This window comes from Pseudonaja textilis, chromosome 8 (assembly GCF_049901715.1).
Source record: "Pseudonaja textilis isolate UNSWEBS1 chromosome 8, rPseTex1.2, whole genome shotgun sequence".
NCBI lineage: Eukaryota > Metazoa > Chordata > Lepidosauria > Squamata > Elapidae > Pseudonaja > Pseudonaja textilis.
Window position 1 is genome coordinate 31,149,170 of NC_141997.1, and position 21,999 is coordinate 31,171,168.

The window sequence follows — 21,999 nt, forward strand, 5'->3', positions numbered from 1 at the left end:
ACAATCTGTGTCCTCATTTTACTGACTTTGGAAGGATGGAAGCAGGGGTGGTATTCTACCGGTTTGGATCTGTTTGGGCGAACTGGTAGTTCTGGTGATCATTTGGTCCCACCCACCTGCCCCCGCCATTTTCTTGTGCTTTATTTCCTTGTTTTTGAGCACAGCTGATTCGCACAGCAGAGGGCTGCAGCAGAAGGTAAGTATTATAGCTAAAAATGGTCTTTTCTAAAAGCTGTGCACACGGGCAAAGCACACACTCATTGAACCAGTTGTTACACCGTTTCAATCACATGACTGGATGGAAGGCTGAGTCAACCTTGACCCTGTGAGACTCAAACTGCCAAACAGCTGGCAGTTGGCAGTCAGCAGAATTTGCCTACAATACTGCATTCTAACCTCTGTGCCACCACAGCTCTTATATCCTCCTGGATGAACGACTGTCCAATCTTTTCTTGAAAACCTCCAGCTATGGAGTACCCCAGAACTTTGGAAGGCAAGCTGTTAACAAGCTTCCAGCCAATGGCTTCTTGTTCTGCCCTTAGGTACTTTAGAGAGTAAGTCAACTCCCTCTTTTCTGTAACAAGGTAGGAGGTGACCCAGTTGAGACTGAAAGTGGGGTCAAATGCATTATCAGTTTGAAGTCGCTATGGCCCCAGAAGAGTTCTAAGTCCAGCCCCTCCTTGAAGTCCACTGACTCTTATTTGATGCCAATATGCCTTGACCATTAGTAGACCAGATTCTTGTGTATAAGTTGCATGGCATAAACTCATAGTGACTTTGAATTCTATCCTGGCTTCTAATTTCCTATGCCTGACAGACAATTCCTTGGAGTACTGGTAGATAATCAAGTCATATAATACTTGATACTCTTCATTAGGCTAGATACAACTACTTCTCTCAAACATTCGTTACATGGTTTAGCCTCCAGACTTCTTATCATCTTCATTGCTCTTCTCTGCAGTATTTCTACGGTCTCAGCATCTATTTTGTATCATGGTGATCAGAACCTGATTCCAAGTGTGTCCTCACAAGTATAGGGCAGAAGGATACTATCACCAGTGGTGGCTTAAGGCTCACTGGTGCCCTAAGCACTGACAAATCTTGATGCCTTCCTCCTTTGTAAATATTGTACATAAATGAAGCCAAGCTTAGGGTATATAAAAGTTTTGTGGTGCCACCTTTGGGCCTGGTACCCTAAGCACGTGCTTAGCCTGCTTAATGGTTAATACACCACTGACTATCACTTCTTGTGATCCTGATGCTATCCTTCAGTGGATGCAGCCTAGAATGGCATTGGCTTTTTGGCAGCTGTAGGACACTGTTGGCTCATACTTAAATGGTGGCCCGCTAGGAAACCTAAATCCCTCTCCCAGTTACTACTGTTGAACCAATACCACCTATTATAATCAATTAAATTTCCATGTAGCAGCTATGCCAATTGTGACCCTCAACCTCCTTTGTATGCATCTTGACATCCCATGCACTTAATAAAAGTTGTAGCTTCAATCATATGGAAGCAACTGCTATCTTCACTTTTTTTTTTACTTACCCTATGGATGCCCAAGGAACAATGAAGCTTACAGCTTCATAAGAGAGTAGAAATGGACTTAGCCCCCCTACTTTAGCCATCATAAGATTCAGTAGAGTTTTTGGGAGGAGGGTGGAATAAAGAAGAACATGAAATTTTACAATTTTCAAACTAGATTCAGAATGTGATACAGGTTTCAGATTTCGAAACTTACTCCTTCCTAAGCTATTTTAGACATATGATTCACTTTGGTGAGATTGTTTAGGTCTTGGGATCTGTTAAGGCAAAATAAAAACAAAGGCAGTTTGCTGTTTATATGTTTTTGTGCATTTGATACCTGTGGAGAAGAGTTTTCATGCAGGATTGGTTACTTGCTTGCTCTGTTCTCTGTGCCCAAGCCTGCATCAGCATGGAATTCGGGGATAAAAGGAACACTGCTGGTGCCCAGAGATTATTATTGGGTATGTGACAAACTTTTGAAAAGCTGTTGAAGTCTCTTAAATGGAGCCAAGCGGCACCTTGTTTGTACTTTTCCATATTTATGTGAATGCCAGAAGAAAAGATAAGCCATTGCATGGGAGGAAGGAAAGCTGCTCTTTAGCTGTTGCTTACTGTTAAGATATGTACTCAGAAAGGGAATGAAAAATTAAGGAATAGATTTAGGAATAGAGGTTGCAGCAAAAATTCATGAGCTGCACGGCAGGAGAGCTACATCAGAATGGTGAAACTGGGCTTCTATATGGAAGGGAAGACAGGCTACAGCCTAACCAAAAAGTTCAAAAGATCCTCAGTGCCTAATCAGCTGCTAGTAAAATATCCACTTCCAATATCCACTGCTTTCCAAGATTAATTGTGCTGGTAAAATCACAACTTAATAATACAGGTAGTCCTTGACTGGTGACCGCAATAAAGCCCAAAATTTCCATTGCTAAGCAAGAAAAGTAAGGTACACGAGTTTTGCCCATTTTAGGACCTTTCTTGCCACCATTGTTAAGTGAATTACTGCAGCTGTTAAGTTAGCAACATGGTCGTTACTGGCTTCCCCACTTTTTCTTGTCGGAAAAAGGTAATCACGTGACCCAAGGATACTGCAAACCATCATACATGCATGCCAGTTATCAAGTATTCAAATTTTGATCATGTGACCATGGGGATGTTGCAATGGTTTTAAGTGTGAAAAATAGTCACAAGCCACTTTTTTCCAGGGCTGTTATAAAACTAAATGAATGATTGTAAGTCAAGGTCTACCTGTATTATAGACACTTGGCCATCAGTACCCTGGACAGTTCCCCTCTCCCAGTTTTGGCTAGTAGGCTACTCTGAACAATGGAGATGGATGGTGAGTTATGTCAACTCAATCTGAATAACGCTTCCACCTGCTAATTCTGAATGTATGCTGTCTTTGGATAGCCAAGTCTGCCCTGGGAAATTATTGTATGCTGCCCATACTGATCCTTAACAGTCTTCCTAGGATAACTTGGGTAAATTTGTATATGGTGTTATAATCTGAATCTGAACGGCTTGTCCTGGAAGATTTTGGTGTATTCAATCATGATTTCATGACTAAGGACCAGTCCCAAATAACAGTTAGTCCTACACACAAAGCAGAGAAGATGCTAAATTTAGGTTTCTTTTCAAGTACAGCTATATATCTTCAGGAGATCCATGTGGCTGTTTTCAAATCATTCCCTGATCATATACCATTTTTTCAGACTTACAACCTTTGCCCCATCCCTATGGTCACATGATTTACATTCCAGATGCCTGAGAACTGATTCACACTTCTAACAGGTTGCAGTGTTCCTGGCTCATGGGATCTGCTTTTGCGACTTTCTGACAAGCAATGAGGAAACCAGGTCCACTTAACAGCTGGGTTGCTAATTTAACAACTGCAGTGATTCACTTAACAAAAGCGGCAAGAAAAGTCATAAAACGGGGCAAAACTCACTTTACAAATTTCTCAGCTACCAACATAAACTTTGGGCTCAATTGTGTTCGGAAGTCAAGGACTACCTGTACAGTTTTGATGGCTTGATTGATCTGTAGAATAGGGATCACAGATCATGCAAAATGCAGGTCAGCCTTGGAAATTCAAATTAGTGCTTGTTTGTTGTTAAAACAAAATTAGTATTGTGAATTTAATTTAAATTGTTCCTGAGTACCTCCTTCCTTCTTGTGGCACCAAGTCCTTTATTTATGAGTAAACTCTGAGTAATGAAGCAGAAGTTATCCCAATTGGAATATAAAAAGAAGAACACTCAGCTTATTTGAGAGTTAATACAGAACCAGGGGCACTTTCTTTAAAGTACCCATGCGAGAATTAATTCTCATCCCTTATGACAGCTGATTAATTACAAACCAGCCTGTAATTCTGTTTCTAGAAAGGTAATCGGAAAGGCTGCCTTTATATTTTCAGATGCATATGAATGTTAGTGATCTTCTAGAACCATCTTAAATAGGATTTCAATTATGGTATGGTATTGAAATTGCACTGCTCACCCAAATGGATAACCTACCCCAAAAAATTTATGGTTGATTTTAGATGTCATCAACTATTTTGTTATCACTTACCCCTTGGCTGCAGTTTTACAGTGGTTCCACTCAGTGATGGGATTCAAAAAATTTTACTACCAGTTCTGTGGGCGTGGCGTGGCTTGGTGGATGTGGTTTGGTTTGGAGGGCATGGCTTGGTGGGCATGGCAGGGGAAGGATACTGTAGAATCTCCATTCCCACCCCACTCCAGGTGGAAGGTTACTGCAAAGTCCCCATTCCCTCCTTACCCCACTAACCTGCTTTCCAGCCCCTTTCTCCTGTGCAGGGCAACAAAAGAAGACCCAGTTGATCAGCTGGGACTTGGGAGGCAAAGAATAGATGGGAGCAGTGCCAGTCAGAGGTGGAATTTGCCAGTTCTCTGAACTACTCAAAATTTCCACTACTGGTTCTCCAGAACTCCAGAACCTGCTGAATACCACCTCTGGTTCCACTTCCTATCAGGATGGGAATTTGTCATTCAACACTTTATCTATAGCTATAACCCTTTTAGGGTTATAGCCTGCATCCCCGGGGAAAAGTCATCTGCTGTTTTAAAGCAGACACCCAACTGATCCTTGCCATCCAGTTCCAGCAAAGCACTTAAGGGTGCTCTTTAATGGAAGGGTTGGGTTGTGCCTTTGAGTCAGTGTTGACACCTGGCAATTGCCTGGACTAGTCCCAGCGGCTTTCTGGGTAGGATTTCCGGGCATGGCTTGCCACTGTCTCCTTCCGAAGGATGAAGTAGGGTGATTCATCCAAAGTCATCCAGCTGACTTCAAGCTTGAGGTGGGAGCAGAACTCATGGTCTCCCAGTCTCTAACCTGGTACTTTAACCACTACGCCTGTTCCTCCTTAAATGTTAACTAAATTCAAAAATGGGCTGGATGAGAGAGGATCAGCAAAGAAATGTGTTATTGGGAGCTAGCGTCAGAGTTTAAACTGGAGGTGCCCTTTCTCTGAAAAAGCAGAGTTGCAGTACCTGAGTGCTTGTGGGTCCTCAGCTAACACTAGATTTACAAGTGACATTTGTGAAGAGGGATATAGGGGTGGTGCGGTGGTCTGGAGGTGGAGCTCTCGCCTCACAATCAGGAGGCTAGGAGTTTGATCCTAGAGAATAGTGGGGGAGGGGCCAGTCAGAGGCGGGATTTGCCAGTTCTCTGAACTCAAAATTTCCGCTACCGGTTCTCCAGAACTGGTCAGAACCTGCTGAATACCACCTCTGATATATATGACTTGGCACAGACAGAGACAATTCAGCATATGCCCTTAACTAGATTATTCCAGGGACTTTTGCAAATGCTTTCTAGCATCCAACAAATGCCACATGTATAATTTTGTCATTAATTTTAAAATACGTATTTTAAATGAAGTTAACTCACTGAAATACATACAGATACACACACACACACACAAACATTTTGTGTGCTGATCTTTGATCACAGTAAAAGCTCGATACCATTTATTAGAACAGAAAAGATATTTAAAGGATATAAATAAAAATAATGCAAGATTTACCTGAGGTTTCAGCAGACGGGGACTGGGATGCCTAATGAAATTTATCATTTTCAACACTAGATTAGAAATGCAATACAAATGCCCAGTGTGGCTGCAAAACTCACCTCCTGTCACACGGCTCAAATGTACAATTCACTACGATGAAGTCATCCAGATCTTTGTTTCTGTAAAGAAAAAAAACAGTGGTCATTTATTTTTGATATATTGTGAAATTAGGTTGACATCAAGGCATAAGGAGGGGAGGAGAACTTCCAGTCCCCAGCAGCAGACCTAACGGCTTAGCTTCCTTCAAACAAATGGAAAGTCTTATAATTTTTTCTATCTTATTTATCTTATATGATCGGCAAATTACAATAGAAACTTGCTAAGTATTGAAGCACCCTCTATATGAGAATTTTCAAAGCAAAGCCTTGCAGAGCTTCTGCATTATTATTATTGCAAAAGATATATGTACCTAGTCGACACACTATATAACTGAAAGATAGTTTTGTTGTCTTTGTTATAAAAATAAAAAACTTTTTCAAAAAAAAGTATGGTGGGAAGTAGTACAAATTAATACTAAATACAGGTAGTCCTTGACTCACGACCACAAATGAGCCCCAAACGTCCATTGCTAAGGGGAGGCAGTTGTTAAGTGAACGTCGCCCGATTTTACGTCCTTTCCTGCCACAACTGTTAAGTGAATAACTGCAATTCTTTAAGTTAGCAACAGGCTGGTTAATTGAATATCAGCTTCCCCACTGACTGTGCTCATCAGAAGGTCGCAAAAAGGGGATCCCATGACCCCAGGACATTGCAATCGTCATAAGTATGAACCAGTTGCCCAGCATCTGAATTCTGATCAGGTGACCACGCTGCAATGGTTGTAAGCGTGAAAAATTGTCACTTTTTTCAGGGGTATTGTAACTTTGAATGGTCACTAAATGAACTGCGTAAGTCGAGGACTACCTGTACCTATGCCAGAAAGTGAATGGAGACTTACCCCTCCTTGCTGTTATTATCTCTGACTGCAATCAGACTCTCCAAGTCACGGCTTGTTTAAACATGAAACAAAATCAGTACAAAGGTAGAATTATTTAATTCCTTTACATATATTTTAACATCTGAATTACAACCCTGGATTTTATCTGCAAGTAGTTATTATTAGCAACACTGGTTTATTTTAATAAAAAGACAAGGTATAAATTTAACAAATAAAGTGTATGTACAATATAGATAATAATAATAATAATAATAATAATAATAATACAATAACAATACAATAAAAAATAAAATAATGACAACAATAATAACAATAATAATAACAACAATAATAACAATAACAATAATAACAATAACAATAACAATAACAATAATATTATAATGGGATGCGGTGGCTCAGTGGCTAAGGCAGAAAGGTCAGCAGTTCAGCGGTTTGAATCCCTAGCGCTGCGTAACGGAGTGAGCTCCCGTTACTTGTCCTAGCTTCTGCCAACCTAGCAGTCTGAAAGCATAAAAAATGCAAGTAGAAAAATAGGGACCACTTTGGTGGGAAGGTAACAGTGTTCCGTGCACCTTTGCATTTAGTCATGCTGTCCACATGACCACGGAGACGTCTTTGGAAAACGCTGGCTCTTTGACTTTATAACGGAGAGGAGCAGCGCCCCCTAGAGCCGGAATGACTAGCACGTATGTGCAAGGGGAACCTTTACCTTTACCTTACAATATAGCTACATAATACTTGAAAAGAAATGGATATACATATATATGTCTTAAAGTTCTACAAGAAAGAATTACCTCCTTATCAATGTTACATTTTTTTGGAGGGGTTGTGTGGAGAGACAATTAAAATAATATTCTTTTCAAAATACAATCTTGGTGCTGATTTCGCTTGAACACTTACCACGTCTCTTCCCATTTAGAGGTATGATTCACTTTGATAAAATCATCTACCTCTTGGTACCTGCAAATTTGAAACAAAAGCCATTGATTTATTCTCAATATAATCTGAAATTTACCTGATAACACCAAAAAATCTCTAATAGCTATCTTCTAATGGCTTTGGATCTATCTTTCTAGCAATTTAGAAGACAATGGTCCTCCCAGGAAATCATTGAAAGCAATAATGTCCACCTTCAGAGAGTGGAAGAAGGCACAAAGGGAACAGCTACCTTTGATTATGTAAAGATTTGGAAAGATTCAACCAGAAAAAGGGAAGGTACTTTGTGAAAAGTAAATCAGCAAGCCTCTTCCTGAGGCAGCTCCTAGAATTTATTGAAAGTAAGTGCCGCGCCATCGCAATATAGGAGCCACATCTTTTGAATGTGTGTGCTGTATAATTATACACATACAAAAGGGATGGAATTTGTGGTGTCATCCCTCTGTATAGATGGCCCTGCCCTCTTCCATATTCACCCTCTCACTTCAGCCATCTACCAGCCCTTTGGTAGATCAGATAAGGAAATAGACATTGCAAGGATTATTGGAACTCTGTGGTAAACTGCCAAACTTTCCCTCTGCCTCCACTTACACTGTATAGAGCAGTGGTGGCTAACCTTTTTGAGCTCCTGTGCCAAAAATTGTGTGTTCGTGTGCCAGCACCCAGAAGGCAATGCACGCAGCCCCCGCACGCCCCCTGCACATGCATGCGCAATTCCCCCCGCCACCACCACCACCCCCTTACCTGCACTGCACCTCCCAGCTTCTTTTGAGCCTGTTTGAGGCCTTTCTCGGCCTGCCAGAGGCTTGAGGGATGCCTCTGTAGGCTTTGCAGGCTGGAAAATGGGCCCATTTTGTCACTTCCGGCATTTCTGGAAATACAGGAAGTGATGAAACGGGCCTATTTTTCAACCTGCAAAGCCTGCAGAGGCATCCCTTAAGCAAATGGAAAGTCTTATAATTTTTTCTATCTGATTTATCTTATATGATCTGCAAATTACAATAGAAACTTGCTAAGTATTGAAGCACCCTCTATATGAGAATTTTCAAAGCAAAGCCTTGCAGAGCTCCTGCATTATTATTATTGCAAAAGATATATGTACCTAGTCGACACACTATATAACTGAAAGATAGTTTTGTTGTCTTTGTTATAAAAATAAAAAACTTTTTCAAAAAAAAAGTATGGTGGGAAGTAGTACAAATTAATACTAAATACAGGCAAGTCCTTGACTCATGACCACAAATGAGACCCAAACGTCCATTGCTAAGGGGAGGCAGTTGTTAAGTGAACGTCGCCAGATTTTACGTCCTTTCCTGCCACAACTGTTAAGTGAATAACTGCAATTCTTTAAGTTAGCAACAGGCTGGTTAATTGAATATCAGCTTCCCCACTGACTGTGCTCATCAGAAGGTCGCAAAAAGGGGATCCCATGACCCCAGGACATTGCAATCGTCATAAGTATGAACCAGTTGCCCAGCATCTGAATTCTGATCAGGTGACCACAGGAATGCTGCAATGGTTTTAAGTGTGAAAAATGGTCTTCAGTCACTTTTTTCAGGGGTGTTGTAATTTTGAACGGTCACTAAATGAACTGCATAAGTCGAGGACTACCTGTACCTATGCCAGAAAGTGAATGGAGACTTACCCCTCCTTGCTGTTATTATCTCTGACTGCAATCAGACTCTCCAAATCACGGCTTGTTTAAACATGAAACAAAATCAGTACAAAGATTTCAAGCAGGTAGAATTATTTAATTCCTTTAAATATATTTTAACATCTGAATTACAACCCTGGATTTTATCTGCAAGTAGTTATTATTAGCAACACTGGTTTATTTTAATAAAAAGACAAGGTATAAACTTAACAAATAAAGTGTATGTACAATATAACTAAATATAATAATAATAACGATAATGACACAATAACAATAATAACAATAACAATGATAACAATGATAACAATAACAATAATAACAATAATATAATGGGATGCGGTGGCTCAGTGGCTAAAACACTGAGCTTGCCGATCAGAAAGGTCAGCAGTTCAGCAGTTCAAATCCCTAGCGCTGCGCTGAGCTCCCATTACTTGTCGAAGCTTCTGCCAACCTAGCAGTCCGAAAGCATACAAAAACGCAAGTAGAAAAATAGGGACCACTTTGGTGGGAAGGTAACAGTGTTCTGTGCGCCTTCGCATTTAGTCATGCTGTCCACATGACCACGGATACGTCTTTGGAAAACGCTAGACTAGACTTCCTGTCTCCGGAGCTTCTCTGGAATTTTTTTTCCCCCTTTACTGGTACTTTGCTTGTGTCCCGCCAAAAATTGACATATGTGTAGCCATTTCACTTGGAAACCTGACAATATGACTTTCTTAAAAGGGAAGGGTTGTTTTATGCTTTTTACACTGCTATTGGGAGGAAATACTCCCCTGTTGCAGTTAGCACTTTGAAGAAATAATTAGCACTTATTTTTTTTACTGCCTTTCTGCATGTGATCTTTTCTTAAATCTGGATGATTTCCTTAGGATATTTTGTGAGGTGAGTGAGACCAGCTGGTATCTTCAAATGGTACAAATGGATCTAAGGATTGCTTCTCCTAGGTGTGCTTTTTCTGGAGAGCTTAAATGACCTCTCTGCTAAAGGGTTTCACTTTATGAGCAAGAGTTGGCTGCTTGATAGTTATCATTGCATTTTAACTATTTTAATTCTTCAAGGTGCTCTGACACCCTTGCCTGATTTGTAACTCCAGCTTGCAAGTATTTTTAATCTAATGATTGGTATTTAGAGCAGCTTTTTGCAAGCAAAGAAGCTTGTTGTATTTTTGTAGAGGTAATCCTTGACTTACAACAATTCATTTAGTGACCATTCAAAGTTACAATGGCACTGAAAAAAGTGACTTATGACCGTTGCAGCATCCCCACAGGCATGAGAGGTCAGCCGAGGAGAAGTGTCCCTTGATGTGAATGATGTTGAATTGGCCATGCCCACTCAGTCACATGATCACCAAGCCATGCCCACCAACTAAGCCATGCCCACAGAACCGGTTGTTAAAAACATTGAATCCCACCCCTGGTTTGACACCCCTGAACTAAAACAATGGCTGCTAAGACCATTCACTTAATTTTGTAACTCAAAGGGAAGGAAATTCTTTCTGGTCAATACCCTGTATGATTAAAACTCATTTGATTTTACACAACTCATAGGTACAATAACAGCACCTTCTAAGATGTTTGACTACACATTCCCTATCTAATTTCCACTACTATTTATAATCTCTGGAAGAATGTAATTAATGGCTGCTAGGAGGAACTTCCTTTACTGGATCAAACCAGAGGCCACACTTGTTCTGATAAGAGGAAATACCCCCACACACAAACTGTAGCAGTAAACATGAAATTATCTCATTTCATCCTCAGAAAAATTCCAGATAGGATACACAGCTCACCTAACTAGTCGTTACACTGAGATGACATGTGAAGAAAATAAACTGTGATTCCTATCTTCTTGTTCTCTCCACAGTGGCATGCAGGTAGTGCTCGAGTTACGACTACAATTGAGCCCAAAATTTATGTCACTACGTGAAACATTTCAGTGATTTTACTCCATTTTATGACCTTTCTTGCCACTGTTGTTAAGTGAATCGTTGCATTTGTTAAAGTTAGTAACATGGTTGTTAAGTGAATCTGGATTCCCCATTACTTGTCAGAGGGTCGCAAAAGTTGATCACATGACCCAAGGATACTGTAACCGTCATAAATGTGAACTAGTTGCCAAGCACCTAAATTTTGATCAAGAATTGGTCGTAAGTGTGAAAAAAGGTCATAAGTCACTTTTTTTAGTGCCAATGTAACGTTGACCAGTCACTAAATGAACTGTTGTAAATCAAGGATTACCTGTATAAGCAATGCAATATGTTATATTAGCATAAAAGTCACTGGACCATACATACTTATTTAACAAATCAGATTTTTTTATAATGTTAAAATATTTTTTCTGAGATAAAACTCATAAAATTTATCCAAATCTGAGGAAAGCAAATAAGCTGTAACAAAATTTAAAAGCTCAGTCTGAGGAAAAGTTACAATTCTCTACCAAATCAGGTACATCCCCAGGTGATGTGTGCATACCTCTTGTTTATCCTGCTGTCTAAGACAGGTGAGGTGTTTGCCTCACCAGTATCACTTCTGTCAGGAATCCTAAACAACAAAGATAGTTTCTCATTAGGTATAAACTAGTTTGTTTTTAAATTAAAAGGTTACTAGCTTTTAAAATGTAAACAGTAGCTTTAAAATTTAAATCTAGTACCGGTTTCTCCTTGAAATAAAAAAGCATTAGCTTTGTCATGCAATTCTCCAGTGACCATCAAAATAGCACTTAGGAAAAAAAATTCTATAGTAGTGTAGTAAAATATTATTTTATCAATTGAATTTATTATTTTCCTTGAATTAATGTTCCATGGCAATAAAATTAAAATATTCTACCAACGCCTTTAAGAAAGAAACAAAGTGATCCTTGCAATTAAAGTGATCCCTTACCACTTCAAATTTTCCCTTAATCATCAAACATAATTGATTGGGAAGTTTACTGTACTGCACTGCAACCTAAAGACACCCATTTAAAACATAGTCATTACATTGAATCAAAGAGGAAGTTATGTTTAACACCTATTTCTTTTAAGCCAACAAAATTACACCAAAAACAAAACATAAGCCCTTTCCTGGCATGTGTTTGCAGTTGACTTAAGTATGGTCAGGGAACTAACCCGATTTCCTTCATTCCGGTGGTGGGATTCAAACTTTTTTACTACCGGTTCTGTGCGCATGGCGTGATGGGCATGGCATGGCTTGGTGGGCATGGCTTGGTGGGCATGACGGGGAAGGATACTGTAAAATCTCCATTCCCTTCCCACTTTAGTGGAAGGGTACTGTAAAATCCCCATTTTATTCCCCACCCCACCAACCTGCTTTCCAGCTCTGTTCTCCTGTGCAGGGCAAACAAAAGAAGGCCCAGCCAATTAGCTGGGGCTTGGGAAGCAGAGAACAGATGGGGGCGGGGCCAGTCAGAGGTGGTATTTGCCGGTTCTCTGAACTACTCAAAATTTCTGCTACCAGTTCTCCAGAACCGGTCAGAACCTGCTGAATACCAACTCTGTTGTATTCCAATGACATTCAAACACAAAACTAGCATCCTTACAGCTAAAATGTCTATTGTTGGTTTGGCTATTGGTCTCCAACAGAGTGAAGAGAATGTAGCTGGTTCCTGGACTTCTGAGCCCAGAAGCCAGAAAGGGGCCCTTCAAACTGCATTTGCTTTGTGTACACAGAATTGCTATTGTGCAGTCAGAACAGCACTTGAACTGTCTGCACTGAGGGGATTGTGAGAAGCCCTGGACCTGTGAAGGCACGTTGGAGATGGGCACAGCGGGAGCTCTCCAGCACCACTCATAGAAAATGAACGACCTGTCTATGACCTTTCAGGAACCACAGCGATGGCATGGCTACATATATTAGAAAGAATACGGAGTGCCGAGAACACCTCCTTATTGTCAGTCTCTACAAACAACAATATATATGAAGTAGTTTCCGAACTAGGCGATCTAATAATAGTGAACCTCTATTAATCACCTCTGACATCCTGGCCACAACATGTCCTGAACATCATGCCCCAGCAAACAATCTACACAGGTGACTTCAATAACCATCATGTTAATTGGAAATGCCATTCCATTGATGACAACAGTGAACAAGTGTCCAACTGGGGAGTAGCAAAGGCCAACTGATTTTCAGTGCTAAAGATAGGGGCATGTTTAAATCGGTGGAATGGAACTGTGAAACCAATCCAGACTTTGCCCAGCTTGCAGCCAGTTCCCATAAACAGGAAGGTAATGGATATATCCCCCGCACAGCCAATATTGTCCTATCTTGCTAGAAGTTGAAATCCATAGGCACCTAATTTGCTCTACCCCTAGATCCAGAGGGAACTTTCAACAAGCCAACTGGCCCAAATTTCCCCAAAATCTTGATAAAACTATACAGTGTATTCCACCAAGTAATCAGCACAATCATAGATTTGTGAAGGCAATAACTGCCTTGGCGAAAGCACATATCCCTCAAGGATTTAGAAGAGAGGACATCCCAGGATGAAGAAACTGAAAGGTTCTATCAGATCTTCCTACATACCAGTGATCTGGAGATCGCCAATGATCTTTTACACCGCTTGGGTGCAGCTCGACGTAAGAAATGGGAACGATACACAGAATCACTAAATTTCAGCAAATTCAGCAGAAACCTATTAAGGAACTTGAGTGGAGGTAGAAAACCTACACAACAAACACCCAATGTAATTCCCGACCAAACAGCTTCTCGAGTTGTATCTCTCTCCAAAGCACCAAAGGTGAAAAACACTTTCATCGAGAAAGTGCTTTCAGCTTTTTTAGCAGTCAGGCTGAATACCTTCTGAGTACTCTTGTCCCAGAGGTGGCCTTCAGTAGGTTCTGACCAGTTCTGGACAACCGGTAGTGGAAATTTTGAGTAGTTCGGAGAACCGGCAAATACCACCTCTGACTGGAGATTTTACAGTATCCTTCCCCTGCCACGCCCACCAAGCCACGCCCACAGAACCAGTAGTAAAAAAATTTGAATCCCACCACTGCTCTTGTCTCTTCTCTTTAAAGGAAATTGACGCTGGTATTGATAATCTGGAATGTGGTAAAGCACCAGGCTTTAATGGCATTCATCTAGAAGTCCTGATAAATTCCGGGAGGTGAACATGGAATTGGATTGGTAAATTTCTCTCAGATGTAGAGACTAAACTCTTTTGGACCATATTCCTACCAAGTGAACTAATTCTTTTCACAATATTTTTTTCATTAAGTAATTGAAACGAGATAGTGTTTTTCTATATTAAACTGGTCTTGATTTTAACAACTGTGTCTTTGGTATACTACACATGTTGATTTTGTTTTTTAAAAAAGGTATCCTAAAGCCAAGAACTGCATCACAATACTTAGGAAAATACAAAATACAGAAGACAGCTAAACTGTAGCCCAAGCTCTGGTCTGAGAAATATAGAACCGATAATTTTATATTATAATTTTGAGTTAATTAATTTTTCCAGACAATCTTAGATGCAAAACTTCAATCTGTAGAAGCCAAAAACCAGCTGTGGCATTTACTATCAAGTTTTATATTCCACCTATCTTTCAAATTGCTGTGAGGATTGTGAGTCTTGACAACAACAACATTCAAAATTAGCTTAGACTCATTTAAGGGTTTCAGATCTGTGATGCAAAACAGGACAATTATTGTATATAGTAGGAGCAGAGAGTTAAAGCTACACCTCTTTGCTGCTGTCTAGTCTTTCCAAACCTACAAGTGAATTGAATCTGCAATCCTCTTTTTATCTGGCCTGTTTCATAAAATATATTAGCTTAAGTCACTTTTGAGTACACACCTATATTGGATTGAATTGCAGATGAGCTTAAAATTTAACAGAGAGATTTAATTCAAATATAAAACTCTGTTACATCATAGTCATAAAATGCAAAAGAAACACTTAAATTAATAAAGCTTTTTAACCTGAATAAATTTGCTTTCATCCAGATTGCATAATACTGTACAAAAGCAAAACAAAACAAGTATAAATTAAATTTTTACCTGTCTAAAGTAGTATCAGATCTGTATCGATTAAGCATAGCTTTCTCATTCTTCTCCCCTTCTAGGTTCCTATTATTAAGAAAGGAAGATTAATTCATGATAGTTAATAATTATTATTAAGTAGTTACCATTCTCACAGAGGTGTGACATTTACCAGCTGTTCAGTCTATATAAAATTATCTTTGGAACTATGGAATAAACGAAAGTATGACAGCATCTCTGCTAATAGTATAATTAATAAAATATTGTTAATAATAATATTTTCTTTATTAAATGACACACATTTAATATTATAAAATTATCTTCATAATTAAATATGCTATAAATGAGGAAAGTGTAATAAGCTTTTGTTATTTATGTCTAAATCATATCAATTTCAATTAATCTATGTTGAATTGGTCATAGTAACTAATTTCCAGGTGAGATTTCAGCATTCTCAAATTTGTTATTTGCAATGTTTTTACAGATTATCTCTATCACAAGTGACAGAAATTGCCTAAATCCAATTATACAAAATTAGGAACATAGAAAATACAAAGGTGATGGCAGAAAAAGACTTAATGGTCCATCAAGTCTTCCCTTTTAGTTTATTTGGGCTTTTTAAAATTTATTATTATTATTATTATTATTATTATTATTATTATTATTATTATTATTATTATTATATTTTATTAATTTTTATTTTATGTTTTTATTTTAGTTTTTTGTTGCATGATGGACATGTGTTTAATCCCAAGCATGTTTAAACCATATAACTAATACTTTTATCCTTAAAATAAATAAAAGCACTTCTTTCCATAATTTGATTCTATGTTGTATGTGAAAACAAAACTAAGATAAAATCATTTTCCATTATGGTTACCATATTTGAGCTGAAAAAGTTATTTTCTGAATGGCCAGAAATGGAAACAAGGAATTTGTGTTTCCTGGTCTGTCTTCTATTGGTCAACCAAACATTTGAAACCTAGAAATGGCAGCCATAATATATTTAATTATGTCAACACCGGCAATACCAGATCTCAGTTGAATGAATAAACTGTTCAAGAGATAGGAAGTACTATTTTTTCCTGTCCTACATACATCATCATAAAAGGAGATGCCATTTTTATTGCAAATTCAATGCTAATTATTTCCTCTTGAAAAATGCTCTTAAAAGGTTGGTTGGATCCACTTCATTTTTAAAATTTCATAGTGCAGTTATTATTAATTAAGCTACTCATAGGGCTGACTATCAAAATGTCTCATATCATGAATTAATGGGTACGTCAGACTTCATGATTATTTTAAACAATGAAAAAATTACTGCATTACAATCAAGTAACAGAAAATGCCAGTGTCTGAATTAAACCAAAGGCCTGACTTTGCTCAATTAATACATTAGGTTCTTACCACAAATTATTAATTGTACAATGAATTGCAACATTGCAGATGAAATGGGCATAGGAAAGAAGATATACATTTAAATGATACCGTACCTGTGCAAGCTATCTTGTGATTTATACTGATTAAGAACAACTCTGCCATAGTTTTCATTGGTGCTGCAATAAAGAAAAATTAGATATCACCCATATAGTACACGCAATCCTTTATTTACAACCACAATTGGACTAGAAAATTCATTGTTCACTGGTGTGTTTGTTAAGTGGGGCATCATGTGACTGCACCTGATTTTAGGACCATGTGAGACATCACATGATCATGAATTTTTTTCCCATTGAGCTTTTTTATTGGAAATTGGGTGGAATGGTTGCAAGTGACAATCTTGTGTGACCTCGGACACTGGCATTGTCAGAAATACATGCTGGTTGCCAATGCTTGAATCAAAATCATGTGATTGACCACAGGAACGATGTGACATTCTAAGTCACTCAATACAGTCTTAACTTTGAATGGTTGCTAAATGAATGTTCTTAAGTTAAGGGCTCTCTATAAACCAGACTATACATCATAGCAAAAGTTTAGGACACTGGATTTTTTTAAGCTATAAGTTTCAATGACACTTTCAATAATGCAATATCAGAGATGTATTCAGCAGGTTCTGTCCCGTTCTGGAGAACCGATAGCAGAAATTTTGGGTGGTTCAGAGAACTGGCAAATGCTACCTTTGACTGGCCCCACCTCCAACTATTCCCTGCCTCCCAAGTCCCAGCTGATTGGCTGGGTCTTCTTTTGTTGCCCTGCACAGGAGAACAGAGCTGGAAAGCAGGTTAGTGGGGTGGGGAGGGAATGGAGATTTTGCAGTATCCTTCCCCTGCCATGCCCACCAAGACACGCCATGCCATGCCCACGGAACAGTAGTAAAAAAAATTTGAATCCCACCACTGAACAATATGCTTTAGTTATTTTAAAGTGGACAAAAAGTAACAGGAGAAAATGGAAAGTATCCAAACTGCAAGCTCACTGAAATTCAATTCTGTCCAAATAAATCCTGGATCTTCATGACGTCCAAAGAAAACGAACACTTTAAATCCAGAACTGAGCAACTTCTGACTCTAGGATGGTATATGTTTTTCAAACTCTTAGGTTTCTTTCAAACTAATCTCACACATTATTTCCAAAGAAGAACTTCAAGCTTTTAGTGAAAGTAACCCATCCCTTCCTTGAGAACCTATTATATCAAGAAATAGGAAATGGAAAATCCCAAATGCATATACCGTAAGACTCATACACTACACTACTAGACTTGTTGAATGTTGAACTAGACTTACAGCTCACTCTCTCGCCATAGATTATTTAAGCTTTAATAACCCCTGATTTAGTCATTTAGTATTAGATAATAGATCCTTCCATGCTATGTAGCATACCAGCCAGCCTATTGATATGCTATGTGGCATATTGGGCAGCTTTAGTCAATTACATTAAATGTTCTCATACCAGAGAAGCCTTGGGACCTAGTTTTATGTCATGAAGGATGCTGCATGACCTAAATATTGCAGAGAATTTTAGGAAATGGTACTATGTCAAATTGTCTCACTGCATTTAGATCCCGCAAACAAGAATATACATACATTGGATACCACATTGCATCAGAAACATAGATCTACAACTTTTGATTAATTTGATTTTAGGTTGTTTTTCACATGAAGAAACATGAAATTTTTGAGACACTAAAATTCACTGCAACAAAACATTTTGTGCTACAACATTTGTATATCACCCATAATCAGTATAGGAGAACGAATAAATGCATTCCAAAACTCCTCTTTAATTATTTAGTCATAACTATTGCATCATCTAGAGTGAAGTTTAAACCACTTCTTCAATACTCATTTTCTTTTGTCTTCTGTTTTGTACTTTGCAGATCACTGTGGCTCCATTTCTGCAACACGCTAATCCCTTAATTAGTGAATAAATCTAATTTGCACAGTACATTGAACCATCAATTTGCTGCACTGGCTCAATGGCACAAAAAATGAAACCCCAAATGATAAATCACATTTTACCGTTACCCTTTCGGAGCCTTTCTCTATTACCAAATTGTATTATTCTGGGGATCATCTCTCCCCAATTCAGAGGTGGTATTCAGCAGGTTCTGACCAGTTCTGGAGAACCAGTAGCAGAAATTTTGAGCAGTTTGGAGAAGTGGCAAATACCACCTTTGACTGGCCCCGCCCCCATCTATTCTCTGCCTCCCGAGTCCCAGCTGATTGGCTGGAACTTCTTTTGTTGCCCTGCACAAGAGAACGGAGTTGAAAGCAGGTTAGTGGGGTGGGGAGGGAATGGGGATTTTGCAGTATCCTTGCCCTGTCATGCTCCCCAAGCCACACCCACCAAGCCATGCCATGCCCACCAAGCCACATCCACAGAACTAGTAGTAAAAAAATTTGAATCCCACCACTGCCCCAATTGTTTCTACCCGCTCTATCCAATCTGGGAGGAAGGAAATGATCCAGGTACCATTGACTAAGAAGTGTCAATTTGGCAGGGCCCAGGAGGAGAGACTTTACTGCTACGACACCAATCCTTTGGAACATCATTCCACCCAAGATTAGATTAGCCCTGTTCCTGTTGGCATTTTCTAAAGCCTTGATGACTTCATGTTAAAGCTGGTGCCCTAGGCATGGGGTAGAGCCATCTCCTGGTTGTGTGGATGATTTATTAAATTACACCTGGATGTTACAGTATGTGCTTTATTTCTATTTGGTTTTTTTAATACTGTCTTATTTTAGATATTTTATTTGTTTATTGTAAGCAACCTACAATCACATAAAGTGAGGACAACTATATAAATAAATCAATAACAGAATAACAGAGTTGGAAGGGACCTTGGAGGTCCTCTAGTCCAGGGGTCCCCAACCACCGGTCCCCGGGCCGGTACCGGTCCGTGGATCATTTTTTACTGGGCCGCAAAGCTTGGGCGCTGCCATCTTGTTTCGATGGCGCTTCCGGGTTTTCGGTTGCTTCTGGGTTTTCAGTTGGAAAGCGGCGTTTGGGTGCTTGCGCCTTAGTTTCGTCAAAGGTGGGGGGCGGCTTTGAATGAAGAGCCGTCCCGATGGCGGTGTAGACTTGCGTTATTTAGGTACCGGTCCGTGGAAGAATAAATAATCATGAAACCGGCCCCTGGTTCAAAAAAGGTTGGGGGCCACTGCGTCTAGTCCAACCTCCCCCTCAAGCAGGAGACCCTATATCATTGCAAACGTGGCTATGTTGGAATTCATTGTTAGAATGTATTTTTATGCAACAACTACAGTAGTATTCACCCAGTAGATAGCAGTGTTTACAAGTTTGGATCTATGGTATATATACTCTATGCTCTTGTTGTAAATAGAGATTCCTGTTTCCTGTTATAGTTAAAACAGTTGAGCAGTAAAGCACATGGTGACTGTACTCTTTGTTTGTTCTGTGGTGCTATATTTAAACAGAATTTCTAACAAGCTGTCCAGTCTCTTCTTAAAAGCCTCCAGTAGTTCTCTGTTCAGTAGTTCTCTGTTCAATTGACAGTCAGCAGAAAACAATATTGGCATGAAATTGGTGGTCCCACTTCTCAATTCTTATGCTACTCTCCTGCCTCTGCACTCAGTCATTTCTCCAGCTCCATGACTTTTCCTCAAGAGAGAGAAGGCCTAACAGATTTTCTAGACTCTGCTCTTGAAAAGTGTCAGAATAGGAAGAGATATGGTTTAAGCAGCAGTTAACTAAGAAGTTAAGCCAGGAGAGGGACTCATGACTGACTCCCTCATGGGCTCAGGACAAGAAAAGACAGTTTCATGGAAACACAGCAGAAAAATATGACTGCTATGCTGTTTATGCAGGGAATAAATGCAAGTGGGAGGTGGCTTCAGGTATGTAAATTACAAGTTACAAATACCCACTTGAAAAATATTTACTGTATTTAGAAAACCAAACTGAAAAAATCCAGCTGACTTTAATGAAAACAAGTCAATCACCTCCATGGATTTTACATAAGGATTCTAGAACAGGGGGCTTCACCCTTGGCCACTTTAAGACTTGTGGACTTTAACTCCCAAAATTCACTGAGGAATACTGGGAGTTGAAGTCCACAAGTCTTAAAGTGGCCAAGGTTGGAGACCCCTGTTCTAGAAGAAATTGCAAGGCCTGACCATATTGCCAAAAAGCCAGTGGGTTCTTTCCTTACCTTTCCTCCTCAGGCCTTTTCTTTATCCAGCTATTATCTTGCAAAAGGGTTCTTCGCTTGTTGACCTCATTAATAGCTTTCTGTCTGCTCTTCATTGCAAGGGAAGCATTCTTAGAATCTGGAAATATATCAGCAGTATATTAGACAGTACGTAGTACAATGTAATTAAATCATTTTGGAACACCGCAGAGTTTAGTTGCCCCAGGAGTCATTCCTCCAATCTCTGAGTTGGCAGAAAACTGTGCCAACTTAAGTTTTCATGCCTCAACTGTCAAGCTCAATTCTGTCTCAGTAATGATGTCAGAACAGGTGTGTGTGTGTATAAAGTTAATTGTTTTTATATGCTAAGGACAGCATTTGTGAATTCTTTTGGTATTATTCCAACTTTACTGAACTTTGCCTGCTGGTGGGAAAAAGATCAATTGTGTGATGGGAGACAACGGGTGGGTATAAAAGGGAGCCTGGGATGGAGGGCTTAACCATCTTTCAAGTTGCCAAATGACATGCGGTTACATCTGAATGCAAGTCTGGATAGAATGCCAAGCCTCTGTCTGTAACTTATGCTTTCTTCCAGAATTTTTTTTAGCTTCCTGGTATAGCCTACAACACTAGCTACCCATCAAACTATTAATCTAAAATATTTGCTTAGCTTGGCTGCTTAGCTTCTAAATCTAGAAAATGTCAGCCTGGTTATTAGTTTTCAATCTATTTATTTCTTCATTGCTCCTCTTCTCAAACTCTTACACAGTGCAACATTTCTGCATGTCTATTTAAAAGTAAACCGTTCTGAAGTTACAGTGGAACCTCTGGTCACGAATGCTTCTGACTACGACCAAATCGGGTTCCAACCAAAAAATCCACAACATTTTTAAATCGGGTCAGGATTTTAAAATCGGGTGGCAATCAAACATAGCTGTGTCCCTTTCTACATCCATTTCCCCTTCTGCGCCATTTTTGTTTTGTAGGGGCATGCGTAATCAGTCTCACTTCTGGTCACGACCGAATCGAGTTGTGACCAAAGTTATGGAAAGAATTATGGTTGTGACCGGAGGTTCCACTGTATTTATTATTACATGCCACCCATCTCAGTCTGAAAAGTGACTAATTTGATAGAAGAAAGTTCCAAATTAGCTTGTGCAAGAATGTAGCCAGATACATTATTTGAAATGTGTCCAAGATACAGTACATTTTGGCAGCTATGTACACTTCTGCTGTTATAAAGAACACATAATTATTGAATTGAATTGGAATTGGAG

At 39.2% G+C, this 21,999-nt stretch overlaps 1 protein-coding gene across 3 annotated transcripts in view; it reads right to left on the reverse strand.

The window, feature by feature from the left end:
- SCEL (sciellin) overlaps positions 1-21,999 on the reverse strand; it is a 45,382-nt gene that overhangs the window by 11,100 nt on the left and 12,283 nt on the right. The window contains exons 3-10 of one of the 3 annotated variants that reach the window (XM_087937985.1): positions 20,744-20,861; positions 16,623-16,685; positions 15,148-15,216; positions 11,620-11,688; positions 9,140-9,190; positions 7,459-7,518; positions 6,559-6,609; positions 5,681-5,740 (exon numbers count right to left, since the gene is read on the reverse strand). In XM_087937985.1, coding sequence (XP_087794111.1) covers positions 5,681-5,740; positions 6,559-6,609; positions 7,459-7,518; positions 9,140-9,190; positions 11,620-11,688; positions 15,148-15,216; positions 16,623-16,685; positions 20,744-20,861 — 541 coding nt within the window. The remainder of the gene's footprint in view (positions 1-5,680; positions 5,741-6,558; positions 6,610-7,458; positions 7,519-9,139; positions 9,191-11,619; positions 11,689-15,147; positions 15,217-16,622; positions 16,686-20,743; positions 20,862-21,999) is intronic. The other 2 variants (XM_087937986.1, XM_087937987.1) reach the window with 2 other exon arrangements.